The sequence below is a fragment of the Diabrotica undecimpunctata genome, chromosome 4 (genome assembly GCF_040954645.1).
Source record: "Diabrotica undecimpunctata isolate CICGRU chromosome 4, icDiaUnde3, whole genome shotgun sequence".
Taxonomy (NCBI): Eukaryota; Metazoa; Arthropoda; class Insecta; order Coleoptera; family Chrysomelidae; genus Diabrotica; species Diabrotica undecimpunctata.
Window position 1 is genome coordinate 58,291,445 of NC_092806.1, and position 16,449 is coordinate 58,307,893.

The following is a 16,449-nucleotide window of genomic DNA, read 5'->3' on the forward strand; positions in this document are numbered from 1 at the left end:
GAATATATTGAATATTAAACCAGCTTGTCAATATGTTTTTGGAATACTTGTATACCGCATCTCCTAGGATTAGTGAAAGAGACTTATTTCCATACCTACTTAAACCCAACTTTGACGTAATTGAATTTTAGTCTGATTTATAACTTACGGACACCAAGATCATAATTATCAGAAAGTGTTTCTGCTTTTATACTTGACTTGCTAGCTGATTAACATAATCGTTAGCTGTAATACTGTGTGTGCATTAACCCATAATTTACTTCCCATCCGGTGAAAGTTATGTAACCAGTTTTTTTATTTTAAAGTCTATCCAAGGAATCTTCAGCAGCGATGAAATATCCACATCTCAAAACTTTACAGTTTTCAATTGTATTGCATTGTACTGACTTTCAATGTTCATGCTTCCATGGCATACAACAGGATGCTATTAATATGCATAATATTTCACCATGTGGTACCGCAGTGTAAGTTTAAAATCATTTACAAAGAACGGTAGCTTTCTTAGGAAAGCGTTTCTGGATCAAGTGTATTGTTGATTAGTCAGCCAAGGCATATGAATCTTTCTACCTGCTCTATGGGATTCCCGTTAATTGATGTGTGTATTGCGGGTGGGTTAATTGTGGAAATAATCATTCTTTTTGTTTTCTTTTCATACTTTTCTCCTTCCTGCACAATTCTATCCACCAGAGTTTGTGTATCTTGCTCGCTGTCAGCGATTAGTACCGTGTCATTGATATTGTTAATAATTGTTCCTTTACTTTTATACCTTCATCTGCATGTGCCATGTAAGGCATTTGTAAAGATTTCGTCTGAATATAAGTTAAACAACAGAGGATATAAAATGCAACCCTGTCTAACGCTTCTTTGAATATTCATGATTTTGATTTCACCATTAACTGGTCTAACAAAGGCATCTTGATTCCAATACATATTTTGTATTATTCTGATGTCATTTGGATCCAGGTCTTACTTTTCTAGCATTCCATCAATTTTTCATGTTTTGCTTTCTCGAAAGCTTTCTCATAATCTATAAAACATATTTACATAGATGTCTTTTTGTTGATCTCGACACTTTTGCATTAATACTACGAAACTAAGTAATCCTTCTCTGGTTCCTTGACCGTTTCTGAAACCAAATTGCTCTGGACCCATGTATTGCTGTCATTTTCGATACATTCAACTGAGTATAATTTTTAGAAACAGCTTGAGAACATGTGACATGAGACTTATGAGTCTGAAATCGTTACATTTTTTACCTCTTATTTTAATTTGACTATTCATTTGTTGGATGATCTTAAAATATAAACATTTGTTTCTAGGTGTTGAATCAACAACTCCGCAGCAGGCTCACACAAACTACGAGTCGTCTGTCCCACCGAACGCAAGAACCGAAGGAATTAACGAACGATTGTCCCAAATGCAAAACGTTTCCAATTCCAGCATGTCCAGGTCTAACTACAGCGCTTCCTCAGTGGATGTAAGTAGAACCATGGCCAATCTGTCACATATCGTAGACAGATTTAGCAACGAGGAGAGAGTGATGGTCGGTCTCCAAAACACACCATCCTTTTATGGCGATAAAGGTTTAAGTTCGTCCCATATCTTGAATAAACCCATATCAAGCAACGCCTCAGCTATGCCGATATTCAGTCAGGGTAATATGGCGGCTATACAGTCGTACAACCAGAATTTGCAGGCTTCTTCAACCTCGTTGTACAACAGGCCTATGGCTGATCTGCAAAATGCTGGAGTTATGCAGAGTGACTTGAAGAATAACCAGCAAATACAAGAGAAGAAATCCAAAAAGAGAAAGAGTAGTAAAAATGGTAAGTTGGTCAGTTACTTCTTGATAGAAGATATTTTTTCAATAAGTTTGTTTGTTTTTGAGTCTAACGTATTAGCGTATTAACGTACTTAGCGAAGTATTTAACAAATATTTTGTTTACTTAAATTTTTTCTTTACAACTTTATTCCACTATAAAATCACCTCTTCATTTTATTCAAAACGTTGTCCAGTCCCAAAAATCCATATGGAACCAAAAATCGCGAATACAGTTTAGGTTACTACCATGTATCCTTTAAATTCCACAATTTTTACATTTACATCCCAGGTCCGGATACGATTACGAATGAATTACTAAAGTATGGAGGAAGAGCATAAACCGAAAATATTACGAAACGATTTCAAAAGATACTTGAAATGAAATGCATATCAAAGGAATGGAAATCAAGTATAACAATTCCCTATACACAAAAAAGAGGACAAAAATGACTCATGTAAGTAACTATCGAACTATTACATTGCTTGACACCATTTTGAAATTATTGACTAAGATACTTGCTGAGAAAATAATTGAAAAATGTTAAACATGCAAAGAGCAATAAGGGTTTCGGTGTAACAGATCAACTGTCGATGCCATATTCATAATAAGGCAAATAGAGATAAAGACTTCAATTGTATTAGACTACAAGATGTGATTGAACTTTCACACAGAGAGATAACACATATAATAAAGGATATTAACCCTGATCACAAAACAAGAATAAAAATAGGAACCGAACTAACGGAGGAAGTCAACATTCAATCAGGTATAAGACAGGATGATAGCTTGACCCGTTATTGTTTAACTTGATAATGGACAAACTAATAGAAGTAAAACAAGTCAGGAACAGGGTACAAAATGGGCAACAGAGCAATAAAGATTCTATGCTACGGACATGACGCAGTAATAATATCAAATAATCAACATGACCTATAACGAATGGTCTACGCTTTGGAATGTAACACAGAAAAGTTTAACCTGAAAATATCAGCACTAAAAACGAAGTCCCTCGTTATTGCTAGGGAGCCAGTGAGATGCAAAATTGTAATAAACGAAGAAATAATAGAACAAGTATCGAAATGCAACTATCTGGGAACGCAAATATCGTATTATGGAAATATCTCCGAAGGAACCCGCACACGAGCTATTAAAGCAGCGTACGTGTCAGGCTGCCTACGAGACGTGATATTTTAGAAGACAAAACACGCATATAATAAGACTTGTGTACGACTGATATTAACCTATGCTATAGAAGTATAGAAACAAGAGCAGAACCAATAATTACAAAAAAAAAGAACAGCAGAGATGAAAACACTGATGGGGATAGCAGGTAAAACTTTAAGAGACATAATCCCTAATTCATCAATCAGAGACATGACCTTAAGACAACAAACAATAGGCCTTAAGACCTAACATACGAAGAAGAAGACATACACATTTACGTATATCATGAATCGTACATTGTTTTATCCATTTTTGGACGTACCCCCCCTTATCTTCTCCGCTGGTCTCTACCCAGTGTTATTATGTTGTTCAATTTGGACAGTGTGTATTAGTGATGGTGAATGTGGTGATTTTTAAATCATGCCGTGATCGGTGACCGTAATTTTGAATAAGGGATTGACTGTGATATTGAATAATATAAACGCTTACCATAATCTAATACGGTGAGCGTATTGCTTATATTGAATAAGTAATGGTTTGATTTACAATAATAAAATTACAATACTAATAATAAAGTAATCAATTTAAATCACTATAAAACTTTCTTTACAATGCTTCTTCTTTAAATAAAACTAAAAATTATCTTTAGAATTTCACATTTTTTTTTTATAAACTTTTAAGAATGTTTTTATGAAAGAAAAAAACATATTCAGTACGTTTAATGACATTATTTTAAAGTTGTTATTTAAAAAGAGAAATATCAGTAAATAATAATTTAAAATACCTCATTTCGTAAAAGGCAGCCTACTTACTGTTTAACTCAGAACCTTGTAATTTTCAGTTAGCTAGGTACTATTTACGTCATCGTTCCTAAAATTCACCGTTGTTAAATCACTAGAAGTTAGTCGCCTTGACCGTCGTGTTCACTGTGAATATCATAATATTTATTATATAAACATTTTTTGTTGAGAGCGTGACGAATTTGGTAACTGATATATCTGGTCACTGATCACGGTTATCGAAGTTAGCAAGGAAGGGTAGTTATCGGTGATTTCTAAATTATTGGGATTCAATCACCGGTAGTGAAATTACGTCTCATTACTATTGTGTAAGGTACTTTATGGTATTATTACTCATTACTTCCCGACTGTCTATTTTCTTCGCTAATCGAAGGGGAATGTCAATGAAATGATCCAAATCAGTATTCAGTACGTTTAATGCCATTATTTTAGAGTTGTTATTTAAAAACCAGTAACCATCGACTAATCGAAGGGAAATGTCAATGAAATGATCCAAATCCTGAAGATAATAATACATTAATACATACGAACCATTTTATTTTATTTACATTGAATTGTTCCCTTCCGAATGTCCCAATAACGGACTATATGAAAGTACCATAATTGTAGCAAGTGACTCATGTTTTAATGATTTTTACAGGTCAGTAAAATTGGACGTTTACCTTTTAGAAAAAAATATTTTTGTCCCGGCAAAAGGAGAAAAGAATCTGTTTAATCTCATCAAAATTGATAAAAACTTTCTTCTTCTGACTGTTCAAAGAATATACGTTCAGATAGAAGAGATCTCATTTTATATGAGATACATTTCAATAATCTGACTGGTCCATTTTTAAACTGTTCAAATGTTTTGGCAAAAATTTGGGTTCTAGGGAAAATGTAACGTTGTCAGCGTGTATTATTTAACTTAAAGTAATCTGCAATGTTGTAGTTTATATCTTTCTCTAACGGTAGATAATGTCTTAGATCTTAACAACGTAGTCGTAAATTAAGGCGATATAACTGGCAACAACGCTAGTGTTCGGGTAGCTATTTTATTGTCTGTTATCTGTAGGTCGGTTTCATAAGCGCACTGATAGTGGTTTCATAAAGCAGAGAACAGAATATTTGTAGTATTATTATAATGTTATATTTGTTTATATTATTTTATATTATTGTAATGGAAGGAGCTTTTACGTTTACTTTTTGTGAATTGTCAGTAATTTAGTTTAATTTAATTTGGTGACAAATAATAAATATGACAGACAGTAGTTATAGTGAACCGTATATCAAAACGAGACGTCACAATTTAACACCCGAAGAAAAAAGTATGATCGGAAATGTGTTTGAAGGACTTCGAGCCAGAGAACAAAATATAAATATAAGTAATGTAGTTACATTATGTAGTATTTTGACAAAAGTTACCGAAGATAGTGTGCACAGAATAATTAAAACAGACGATGAAACCAACGATAATAATACTTGTAAGGTTGAGACAAGAGGAAGGAAACAAATAAAATTGGATGATACAACCAAACAATCCATTTGTCGTACAGTACATGAATTTTATTTCAAAAAGCAATTACCGACTATAAAAAAAATTGCTTCTTCTCGTCAATCTAATTAAAATATTGCAAAAATATCAAGACATGTTTTGTTACGTACTTTATGGGAAATGAACTGTAGGTATTTAAATAGAATGAGGAATAGTACCCTTATTGAAAAAGAATAAATTATTTTATGGCGCAGAAAGTATGTTAAATGAAGAACATAGTGTGACAAAAATTTTGTATGATTTAAATGTGAAACCGTCGTAAATAAACGACAAGCGACAGGTTTAAAAGTCCCATCTGGAAAGGGAAAACGCCTTATTGTTAGCCATATTGGTAGCTACTCAAGATTTGTTGAAGGAGGTTTAAATCCATTTGTTTCTAAAAAGATTGGAGATTTCCATGAGAAAATGGATGCAGATCATTATGAAAAATGGTTTACAGATATTCTGTTAAAAATCGAACCAGGATGTTATTGTTATGGATAACGCTCCATATCACTACCGACGTGTAGAACAGTTAGCAACCACTAATAAAGAGAAGCAAAGATTGCGGATTGGTTTAATAAAAAAAATATTAAATTCAATGAACCAAGTTTGAAAACCGAGTTACTAAACTTAGCACGGTGTCATAAACATAAATCTATTAAACATGTAGTAGATGAAATAGCGCGAGAACGAGGCGTAATTATTGTAGTTCGATTGCCGCCATACCATTGTGAGTTAAACCGATATAACTTATGTGGGCTCAAATAATAATGAAGTAGCAAGGAACAATCTTACTTTCAAATTCAATGATTAAAAAAATCTGCTTAAATAAAATAATAAAATATATCGAGCTTGTGGTGAAAGAAGAGCACAATATGTGGAACCTTGATAACTTCATTGAAATTACCATGGAACCAATAGTTGTGGATCTAGGCGAAGATACTACTGATGAGTCTGAAGATGAATAAATGACTCAAATTAGATTATATATAATGTTAGTTTTTATTTGAACATATTGTTTATATTTTATGGAAATACATATCCTTGAATCAGTCATGTTTGTTAATTTAAACGGATTAAGGGTTTTTCCCAAAAAAATATATTTAACAAGGATTAGAGAAGAAAATAATTTTTATGACAATCAATTCGTTCTAAAATCCCGATTATTTTTTTAATAATAACCGCACGCCTATGACTCGCCGATTTCCTTTGCCCTCAAACCCGCAAAGGCCTACATTGAAAATATGAGTCACTTGTTATACTTTTGGTACTGTGGTGTATTTAATGTTTTCTTTATCCACTTCATAGATGTAATGAAATATGTAATGCAGTGTGCACTGGTGTGTTATATATTCTGTTTATTTTTTAACAGTTCCTGCCAGTTCTTCGGAACCTCAGCAACAAACCTCCACCAACCAGGGCTTCCAATCGTACGCAGGTTTGAAAGGAAATTCATCTCTTGAACCCAGTGCAATATCGCTTAAAACTTCCAGTGTGGTGCCGGGAAGTGCATTTAACTTCGGACCTACACCTGCCGGTCTCGGTATTGGTTCGGGTCTCTACGCGGACAAAGACGCTTACTCGAACTTCCTTGACGAGTTTCGATCTACACCGAACTACTACATAGCTGCTGCGGCCGCTGCTCACCATCGAACACCCGAAAACGCGGAGAAACAGACGCGTCCGGCTCACCAGAACTCAAATCCCCAGACTTACCCATTTTTGGGTGCTCCACATGCTCGATCTACTTACCCGATCGCGGGACCCTTTATCCCCAATGCCCAGGCCCAACTGATGGACACTAGCTCGCCGTTGTACCAGCATTACCTGCAGGCGGGTGTGCTGAATCAGAGCCTGTTGCAGCACCCAGGGTCGTATCCGCCCGGATACCATTCGGCGTTGAGCATGAGACAGCCCTACGATTCTATGAACAGGCCGCCGTGGTTGTAGTTTCCTTTAGGCTAAAAGATCATTACCAAAGACGTGCAGGTGTGTACATAGTAGGTTTTTATATATATTATATACTGTGTATATAGATAGATATCAGTGATGGTACATATAATTTGTCAAAGTCTCTACCATAGTATAATATTGCCGTGGTATCACGTCATTTTTGTTTAGGTATACCCAGGCCTTGTAACAACTCCAGTTACCTGTAATATTGGCGTAATATTCACTATGATGTGATTTTTCTTTTGATTAAAAATATGAAATCTGCAAATAATTTTAAATAAAAATTTATAATTCAATATGCTAAATCCATTTTTAACAGTTATTATATTTTTAGATAAGAAAATCGGAAAGTAATACACTAATTATATAACGAACTGTTCTGGATGTCACCAGAAGTAGAATATATTTGTTAATGTTTGATGGTGCGTTTTATTTTTTGTATTACGGATGCTTTAAGATAATTAATTTTAGTAACTAATGTAATACACAGTTTATCCCACATTGAATTGAGCATTAAATAAATGTAAGTAAATTTAGTAGTACTTTTGCAAAATAAAATGCAAATGATTGAAACAATTGTTTACTTATTAATATGATTGTTATAATTACAGTTGTTGTTTCAATGTATTTAAGTCTTTTACAAATCAAAAAAATAATTAAACGTTAAAAAGTAATTAAATGAAAATAATTAACAAAATGAAGCATTTTAAAAACAAGACAGCAACAAATAATAATTGTTGAAACTGTTCGTCATTTACTTAAATACTTAATCGAAATCGTTTACAATATTTTTCCACAACACTTGACAGTTTTTTCTTTTTGCTAACAGATGACTATAAATCAGGTAGCCCTAAAAGTAAAAAATCTAGGGTATTTAGATCGGTATTACTTGCTGCCCATGAGTATACGCTATCTCTACCATTTGTGAGGGTAAATTATATCTAGATAATTTCCAACTTCTAGACTGTACCGTGGTGGAACACCATCGTGTATTTATAAATACATGCATATCTTAAATATACAGATATTTCTTCTAAACTAATTGGTACATCTTCTCTCAAAGAATTGGGATATGTTGTTACATCAAACCTTCATCGGTAAATATATTTTTAGTAGAACATTGAATCGACTAAATGTCATTCTCTAATAAACCAACAATATTGGAGCCTTGGTGAAAAGTTATTTCGAACATCGAAGCTTTGCTTATACCCGTAGCTGCAGAAACACGTATTGTACTGGGTTTATGTGCCTTCTGCAACACGTACTAAAATTTCATACTCCATGTTCAAGTCAATTACTCTTGGTCTTTCACCATTCCAGATTTTGGATGAAATGGATCTGTATAATGAATTCAAAATTTTATACTCAGGTTACGTTACACCGAGATAAACTTCTTATAAACTTCTAAATAACATTGTACTGCTGAATACCACGCATTTGTGGATTGGAAAAATAATTATGGGGTGGCGTATTAACTAATATCTTGGTGGCTTATAAAGAACTTTATATATACGCCTTGATATTAAATTCAAAGACTATTTTTCGAAAAAATAAATACAGATATACATGAAGTTCCAAAAATACATATATTTCGAAAACTGAGTTCGTTTAGGTGAGTTCGTTTTCGATATAAAACAAGAATACCTTTTTAGTGAAAGCTTTAAGGTAATTTGCGAGGACGTGTATAAGCGGGGGACAAAAAGAATGTACTTATAATGAACCAATTTTGATATCAAAACGTTAATCTGTTTAATCTCAAACGCTTTGTGTTCAATAAATTGTGGGACGAGCTGTTTAAAGCGGCTTCGAGTCTAATTTAACGAATATCAGTGATATTCTTTTAAATTGATCCCAAAATTGTATCGAGGCCTTTGGTACATACTTTGACAAATTTACTATCATCTAGCCACATTTTTGTACTTTCACCATATTTTTAAGTATTGCTAATTGATTTATTAGTTCTAATTTATATGTCACAGGATTAATCAAAATATTTTTAATTCATATCAAAATATTCTGTCCTTTACAGAAATTATAGCTCTCTAGAATTGTATACGCTAAAATAGAATCTGCAAAAAAAAAACAAATGAAATATCAAACAAGTTATTATTTATTTACATTATTACTTTTCGATTAATTTTATTGTGTTTCCTTGATGTATAATATAGCACATTACTTTGATATAATTTCTTTTAGACTGACTCTAGTGACCAGAATTGTTTGTCTGAACGTCTGATTGAAAACGATTAAAATACCTTATACATAAAAGTCAGATTGAGTTAAATCTGGCGAATAGGGAGGATATTCCAACCATAAATCATTAATTATATTTTCACGCAACCAAATTACCTATTGTGAGCGTGTGCTTCTTATGAAATAGGATTCTTTTTGTTTTGCCAACAAATTCTTTTCTTTTATCTTTTTTTACACATAACCACAAGGGGCGATGTCATTTGTTTGGCTTACTTCAATGCAGGGTTGCACTGTTGTTGTGATTCGATTAAATCCACATTTCATATACCGTAACAAATCAATACAGAAAATCCATTAGATTCTTTTTAAAATAGCGCCAACATGAATAAATATTTGTTTCATGCTTGTGATCAGATTTCTACAATCACAATTACAACGTCAGGTTTAAGCCCTACTGTACATTATTTTACTGGTGATAACTAAGGTACTTTCTTCTTCTCTTTTATACAGTATCAGAAAATCAATATAAATCACAAATAAACATGACTCGTCCTGTAATCAGATTTCAACAACATTTTAACTAAGCCCAGAACCTTTCATATTGCCTTATTATACAATTATTGTATGATGTAGAAATCGATTCATTTTTTTGTTTATATTTTAAATCTCATTTTTGTGAATCTCGCTAAGACCTTTGCAATTCTCCGTTGTCTCTGAGACAAATTTGTCTGTAATAACAGTTTCTAAACTATTGCATGTGTTTTATACGTCTTCATCATCGAGAGGCGGTCCATGGCAATGTAAACATATATCAAAGGAAAACTATTTGTTGTAAAAATTATCCAAAGTAGATTGATGCAGCTAAATATTGTCAGAGCCCAACTGTATTTATATAATCAAACTGTGATAGTCTTCAATGAATCATCTTACCATTTTAAATATTCACTAACAAACAAAAAGTGATATATTCAACGTTTTTCTAAAATCGATACCAATTTTTTTTTTAATTTTAATTCACTTGAGATAATTATTTTTAGTTGATAATTTCATTATTGTATTATATTGCGGCGAAGTTTAATTTGTTTTTGATGTGCCAATTATAATATTCTTAAGTTTTTTTAATGTTTAACGCTTTGTGTGAATTATTTATTACAATATATTCTAATTAAATGCATCTCGTTGTAAAATCCTGTTACACAAAAAAGTTAAAATTCTGATTCAAAAGTGTAATGGAAAAGTTACAAATTTTGTTGATAATTATATATCTTAACAATACAGTTATCATTTTGTTTTAAATAACAACAGATTAAATTATCAATATGCGAAGAAATTGAAATCACATACTGTGTACTACTTATTTACTTCTTCCGCGTTTATATCCTTTAAAAGGATACTGCCTGCATCAACGGAGCCCATTCATTTCTCTCTTTAAACTATTTCCCATATATCTATTCCATGGCCTATAACTCTAAGACTCCTAGATTCACTTACTGATATCAGGATCTTTCTAGAAACAAGGTAGATCCTTGTTTCTTTTTAACTCCTCAGATACCATCGCATTACTCTCTTTCAGACATAAGCACGTTCTTGCTAGCCTTGGTCCCGTCTCACCATTACATAGATGACCAAAAGTCATCTATGCGAAGGTGAGACTACATTCACTATTTTGTAGTTTTTTTACTACTCTGTATAATACACCGTCGGATTCCAATACGAAGTTAAACCACGATTTGATCCTTTCTGCCTTTTTGTGTACTGAAAATGTCATACGAGATAAACTAAAAGAAAAGGAAATTTAGAGTTAAACCGGGTTTGTTTTTCTGAAAGTCGAATATTCCTTATTTTCGGCATCTTTTCCAAGGTAAAATTTTTCATTCAGGACCTGCCGTTATCTCTTTTTTGCAGGTTCCTTATCGTGAAAACTAACAAACTGTCAAGTGACTGACCTACACACAACCAAACTTATATGCAATCATAAGTTAATAGTATACAAAATTTCAACGTACAAGGAATGATGTTTAAATTGTTTTTATTTATTTGTTTTTTTTTTAGTAGTCGGCGTTACTACCCTAGGCCCTACGCAAGCCTTAATTCGCGTGGGCATGCTACAAAACAAATTGTCAAGATTTTATTGTGGTAGATTATTTTCTTTCTTCGAGAGCAGCTTGTACTAGCTGTACAGTGTTTTGTGAATTATACCGGCAATGTCTAATTCTTTTCTTAAACAAATCCCACAAATGCTCTATAGAGTTAAGGTCGGGTGAGCAAGCAGGCCACTACAGAATAGTGATATCTTCTGCTTCAAGGAAGCCTGTAGTGACTCTGCTGGTATGTGGAGGTGTAAATTTGTTTCCACTGCGGTTTTCAGAGTCTAACTACAGGTTCTAGAATCAAATCAACATACCTCGAGTTATTAAAGTTGGTTAAATGGAAATTAAAGGAATTTTTTCACCGACCATATTACTTCCCCAGAATCCTGGTTTCGTCTGAAAATAGCACATTTTGCCAATTTCCTATGTTCCAGTTTTGGTAACGAAGACACCAATTTAATCGATCAATCTTGTGCTGCCTGGTTAACTCGTGAACCCGTAACTATCTACTACTGTATAGTCTTTGGGCATGAAGTCTTCTTCTTATCGTTTCGACTGAAATACTTACACGTGTACCTTCCAAAAGCTGCTTTTGAAGTTTCGGGTGAGAAAATCTTGGGTCTCTTCTAGCTACTTGGACAATAAAACGATCGTGGCAAGCCTTTGTTACTTTTTGGCAACTTTCTCTTTGTCTATTCTTAAGCGTTCCTAACTCCTGATACCTAGCATAGGTTTTTAACACAACGACCTGTGTTACGCCTACGCCCTGAGACATTCCTTGCTCCACAAGTCCCACATAATCTTTCCCCTTTGCACATCAGTTAACCCCACATAAGGCATATTTTCGTTTTTGAAAGCGAGAGTTAGTTTATTTATTTTCCTTCAATTTACAACTAAAACAATTAATCTATACCTTACCGGGCTGTGTCATCTGATTGTTTCATTGGTTTGTTTATTTTCAATAAAATCCTTGATTATTCGCAACAGTAACAAGTTTTTTCAAAAGAAATAAATATTGGTTTGAAATACATGGTGATTCCATATATAAGTTTGGTTGTGTGTATTAACATTACATGTTTAGGACATAATTAACACCCTTAGGACACCAGCAGTCCTTATGCCAAAATTTTTAAATATAGAATTAATACCCCTCTATCGATTCGTAAAATGACATAAGGTAGAAAATCATCGCAGCACATTTGATTTTCTTTACTAAAGAAAATCCAATTTTCACGCAAATTTCCCTAGGAAACCCCAAGTTTTACATAGTCTACTCTCCTTTATCTAGGAGCTTTGGCAGAATCATCTGTTTACATATGTTATTGGAAATTTTTTTCCTTTGTTAGTAAATCTGACAGCAATGCAAACTAGCGCTTATTTCAGTGTGAATATTCTAGAGGTTTCATTGTTGATCATCAGCAGATTGATGAGTAGTATGGTAAGATATGGAAACTTACGGCTAAGTATCACTTATTCAATTGATCTCTACTGGAAAGCGTTAAAAGTCTAGAAAACCGGAAAACACGCATTCCTTTTTCAATTTCATGTATCTGTACACCTAGATATTTAAATTATCTAGCTTTTCAGAACTGTCTTATTTTCTAGCAATCCGTGTGTTCACTAATGCTTGATTCTAGAATCTATGAAGTATTTTTCCGTTGTTTCATTTTGATTCCGACATTCTTAACAGGCATCTTCCAAGATGATATATCCCTTTACAACTCATGTCCAGTTCTATTGATAAGATTTAAGTTGTTAGCAAAGTAAAGTAAATATTGCACCAAGTGAATGGGATAAAGACCTCAGATTACATTTCTTATTCTTCTTCTTCAAGTTCCGCTCCTGTCGGAGATTGGAAATCATTCTGGCAATTATAATTTTGTTGGTTACGCGCCTGAATATTTAAATTTAATTGCATTCCAAACCATTTTACGCTTCTTCTGCCTTTTATTTTTCCCTGAATTATATTCCTTAATGTTCGTATATTTCATCTCTCATGATGTGCCTCAAGTATTCCAACTTTGTGATTTTTATGGAATTTAAAACTTCGCATTGTTTTCCCTGTTGGTCGAGAACTTGTGCGTTTGTTTTACGAACCATCCATGATATTTTCAGAATACGCCGGTAACACCACATTTCGAATACTTCCAGGTTTTTAATGTTGGATTGTTTCAGTGTCCAGGCCTAAACCCCATACAAAAGGGTGGAGAAGATAACATCAAAACATTCTTATTCTGAGTGCTATATTGATATTGCGATTAATTAAATTTTTTGTCATTCTGTTGACCGTTCAATTTCAATGTGGTATCTTATTTCTTTTGTTTGATCAGTATCTTCTGTGATCCGTGCTCCAAGGTATTTGTACAAAGATATTTTTCAATTTTTGTATTTTCTAGTAGTAGCTTAACTTTAATGTTTTGTGCTTTTGTAAATACCATGAACTTGGTTTTCTTCAAATTTATTTGTAGTCCAGTGTTCCCGCCAGAAGAACTGTATCGTCAGCATATCTTATGTTATTAAGTGGCTCACCGTTTATTATTAGGCCCTCATTGACTTCGGCCAACGCTAATTCTGGGATGGCTTCACTGTATATATAACTATATAAATTAAACAACAATGGTGAAAATACACCCTTGGCACTCCCCCACGGAGAATCTAGATATTCTCAGTCAGTTCATTTTCAATTTTCACTTTCGCTGTTTGATTCCAATAGAGGTTACATATAATTCTAATGTCTGTACTGTCTATTTTTTTATTTAACAAAACTTATTTAAACCGATTATGCTCCACTCTGTCAAATGCCTTCTCAAAAGGTTTTGGGATGACAATGCAGGCATATACTTCCTGATTCATATCTAGGCATCTCTGCGAAAGAACATTCACCGCAAACAGTGCATCCCGTGTTCCCAGACCTTTCCTAATTTCTTATTGCATTTATTTTTAATCTGAAAAATTAAAAAAATGTGATGCCATTTTTCCAATGGGATTAAATTTTCGGAAAACACAACGCATATTAATTATTTTATTTTAATTAATTAATTAATTATTAAAAAAAATAACATTTTGATGAAAAGATTACAAAATAAGCATTCGAGGAAAGAACAAGTTTATTTTACCTTTGGGCCGTTTTATCAAATTTATAAAAATGTTGAATGAGCTTTTCAGTTGTTAGTGATTTTATCTATACAAGCTACTGATTAATCCTGTATTAAGAATAGGAGCATTGAATGTTGATCAATGTGCATATGTTTTTAAAAGTTCTGTGATTTTTGTGTTTTTGTTAGTAAGCGTTTTTAGGTTGCTTACCTGTAGGAATCTCTATAGTATATTGTATACTATTTTAATTTTTAATTTTTTGCTATATAATTTTTAACGTTTTGTTACATTTAAAATGTATAAAAAAACTATGCAATTTGTTTTAAATCGATTTTTTTTTTGTAAGTACGATTGGTAAATAGAAGAGGCGTCAAGATGGGGCACTAGGGAAAAATTTAATTAATTAAAAATTAAATGTACAAAATAAATAAATTTTTGGCTGTTAGCTAAATTTATAGAAAACTATGACTGTGTTTTTTTCTTTTTTATAATCATATAGTTTTGCTTTTGATGCTGCTGCCAGATTATCACCCCTCGTATCATCCTTAACCAAAGTTTTATCAAATATTTTAGAGTGCATAGAGGGACTTGATTTTTATTTCAACTACGAATTATACTTCTGTTTAAAATTCCCATTAGAATAACCATGTCCGCCTATTTGAATTTCATATTGTTGATCTTATAGGAATATTAATAGTAGGAGTGTCTAATGCACCTAAGTTGCAATATGAAATCAAAGATTTGGTTGAGTTTACCGTAAATACAAGCTGATTATAGCCGCAAATGTCAAACATGGAACAAAAAATTTCGGTTTAGCAGTGTTGTGCATGTTTTTATAATGTAGATGCTGTAAGCTTCAAATATAAACAGATAAAGCTTTAGAAAAGTACATTTTGTTTATATTATGTTATGAATTCTGCAATTTTTGACTTATATAAAACAAGGATGAATAAATATTCGTTTCTTTGGAGATTAATTGCAGTTAATTATTAGAAATTTTTTTTGGCAATTACCCTTTGATTAGATTAGGGTTGGGGGTTAGGGATTAGGTTGCCAGATATTTTCAATTAATCTCGAAAGAGACAAATATTTACTCGTTATTGTTTCATATAAATTAAAAATTACAGAATTCATAAAATAGTATAATCAAAATGTACTTTTAAAAACGCTTTCTCTCTTTATATTTGAAGCCTACAACATATGCGTTATAAAAACATCCCAACACTGCCAAACCTAAATATTTTATTTCATGGTTGACATATTCAGCTTGTACTTTCGGTAAACTCAACCAAAGATTTATCTTTAAACGCCTTATTTATTAGCTTATTGTTCAATAATATCCCTGTATATATTGCTTTGATATTACATTTCTATTTCATCTTTAAATTAGTTTATATTGAAATAATCAGTCAGTTTTTAGGTGGAGTTAACACTCAACTTGGTCCTACTTGATATATGGTTTGTTGCGATATGAAGTCTTAATTACATAAAATTCCATAAAATAGCAAAACTATGTAGCATCTCAGTGTTCTAGAATTACAGAATAGTATTTAAGCATATTTTTACAAAAATCATTTAGTGATATATTCTTGTTTTAGTCGTGCTTTACGACATCCAGGGCTCTTTCGTTGGCTTGCTGTAGGTCTTTTGTTGTAGCTGTTTGCACACCAGCACATCGTCATTGGTTTATACTAAGTCACAGTCACACAAGTCATCTTCAGCATATATCACAATCTTATTTAGATTGTACTTATTTTGAGCTTATGGCTTTTAGATACATTTTATAGCAGCTTCTACTTCCGCTTCGATAATTGTTG

General features: G+C 32.7%; 1 protein-coding gene across 2 annotated transcripts in view; it reads left to right on the forward strand.

Annotated features, from left to right (window-relative positions):
• The window catches only part of dikar (CECR2 histone acetyl-lysine reader dikar), a 63,225-nt gene extending 47,916 nt beyond the window's left edge, over positions 1–15,309 (forward strand). Inside the window, exons 10-12 of one of the 2 annotated variants that reach the window (XM_072529519.1) lie at positions 1,320–1,826; positions 6,673–7,289; positions 7,588–15,309. In XM_072529519.1, the coding sequence (XP_072385620.1) occupies positions 1,320–1,826; positions 6,673–7,250 (1,085 nt within the window). In that variant the 3' untranslated portion in view covers positions 7,251–7,289; positions 7,588–15,309. Of the gene's footprint in view, positions 1–1,319; positions 1,827–6,672 lie in introns of both variants that reach the window. The other variant, XM_072529518.1, reaches the window with a different exon arrangement.
• The last annotated feature ends 1,140 nt before the right edge of the window (positions 15,310–16,449 follow it).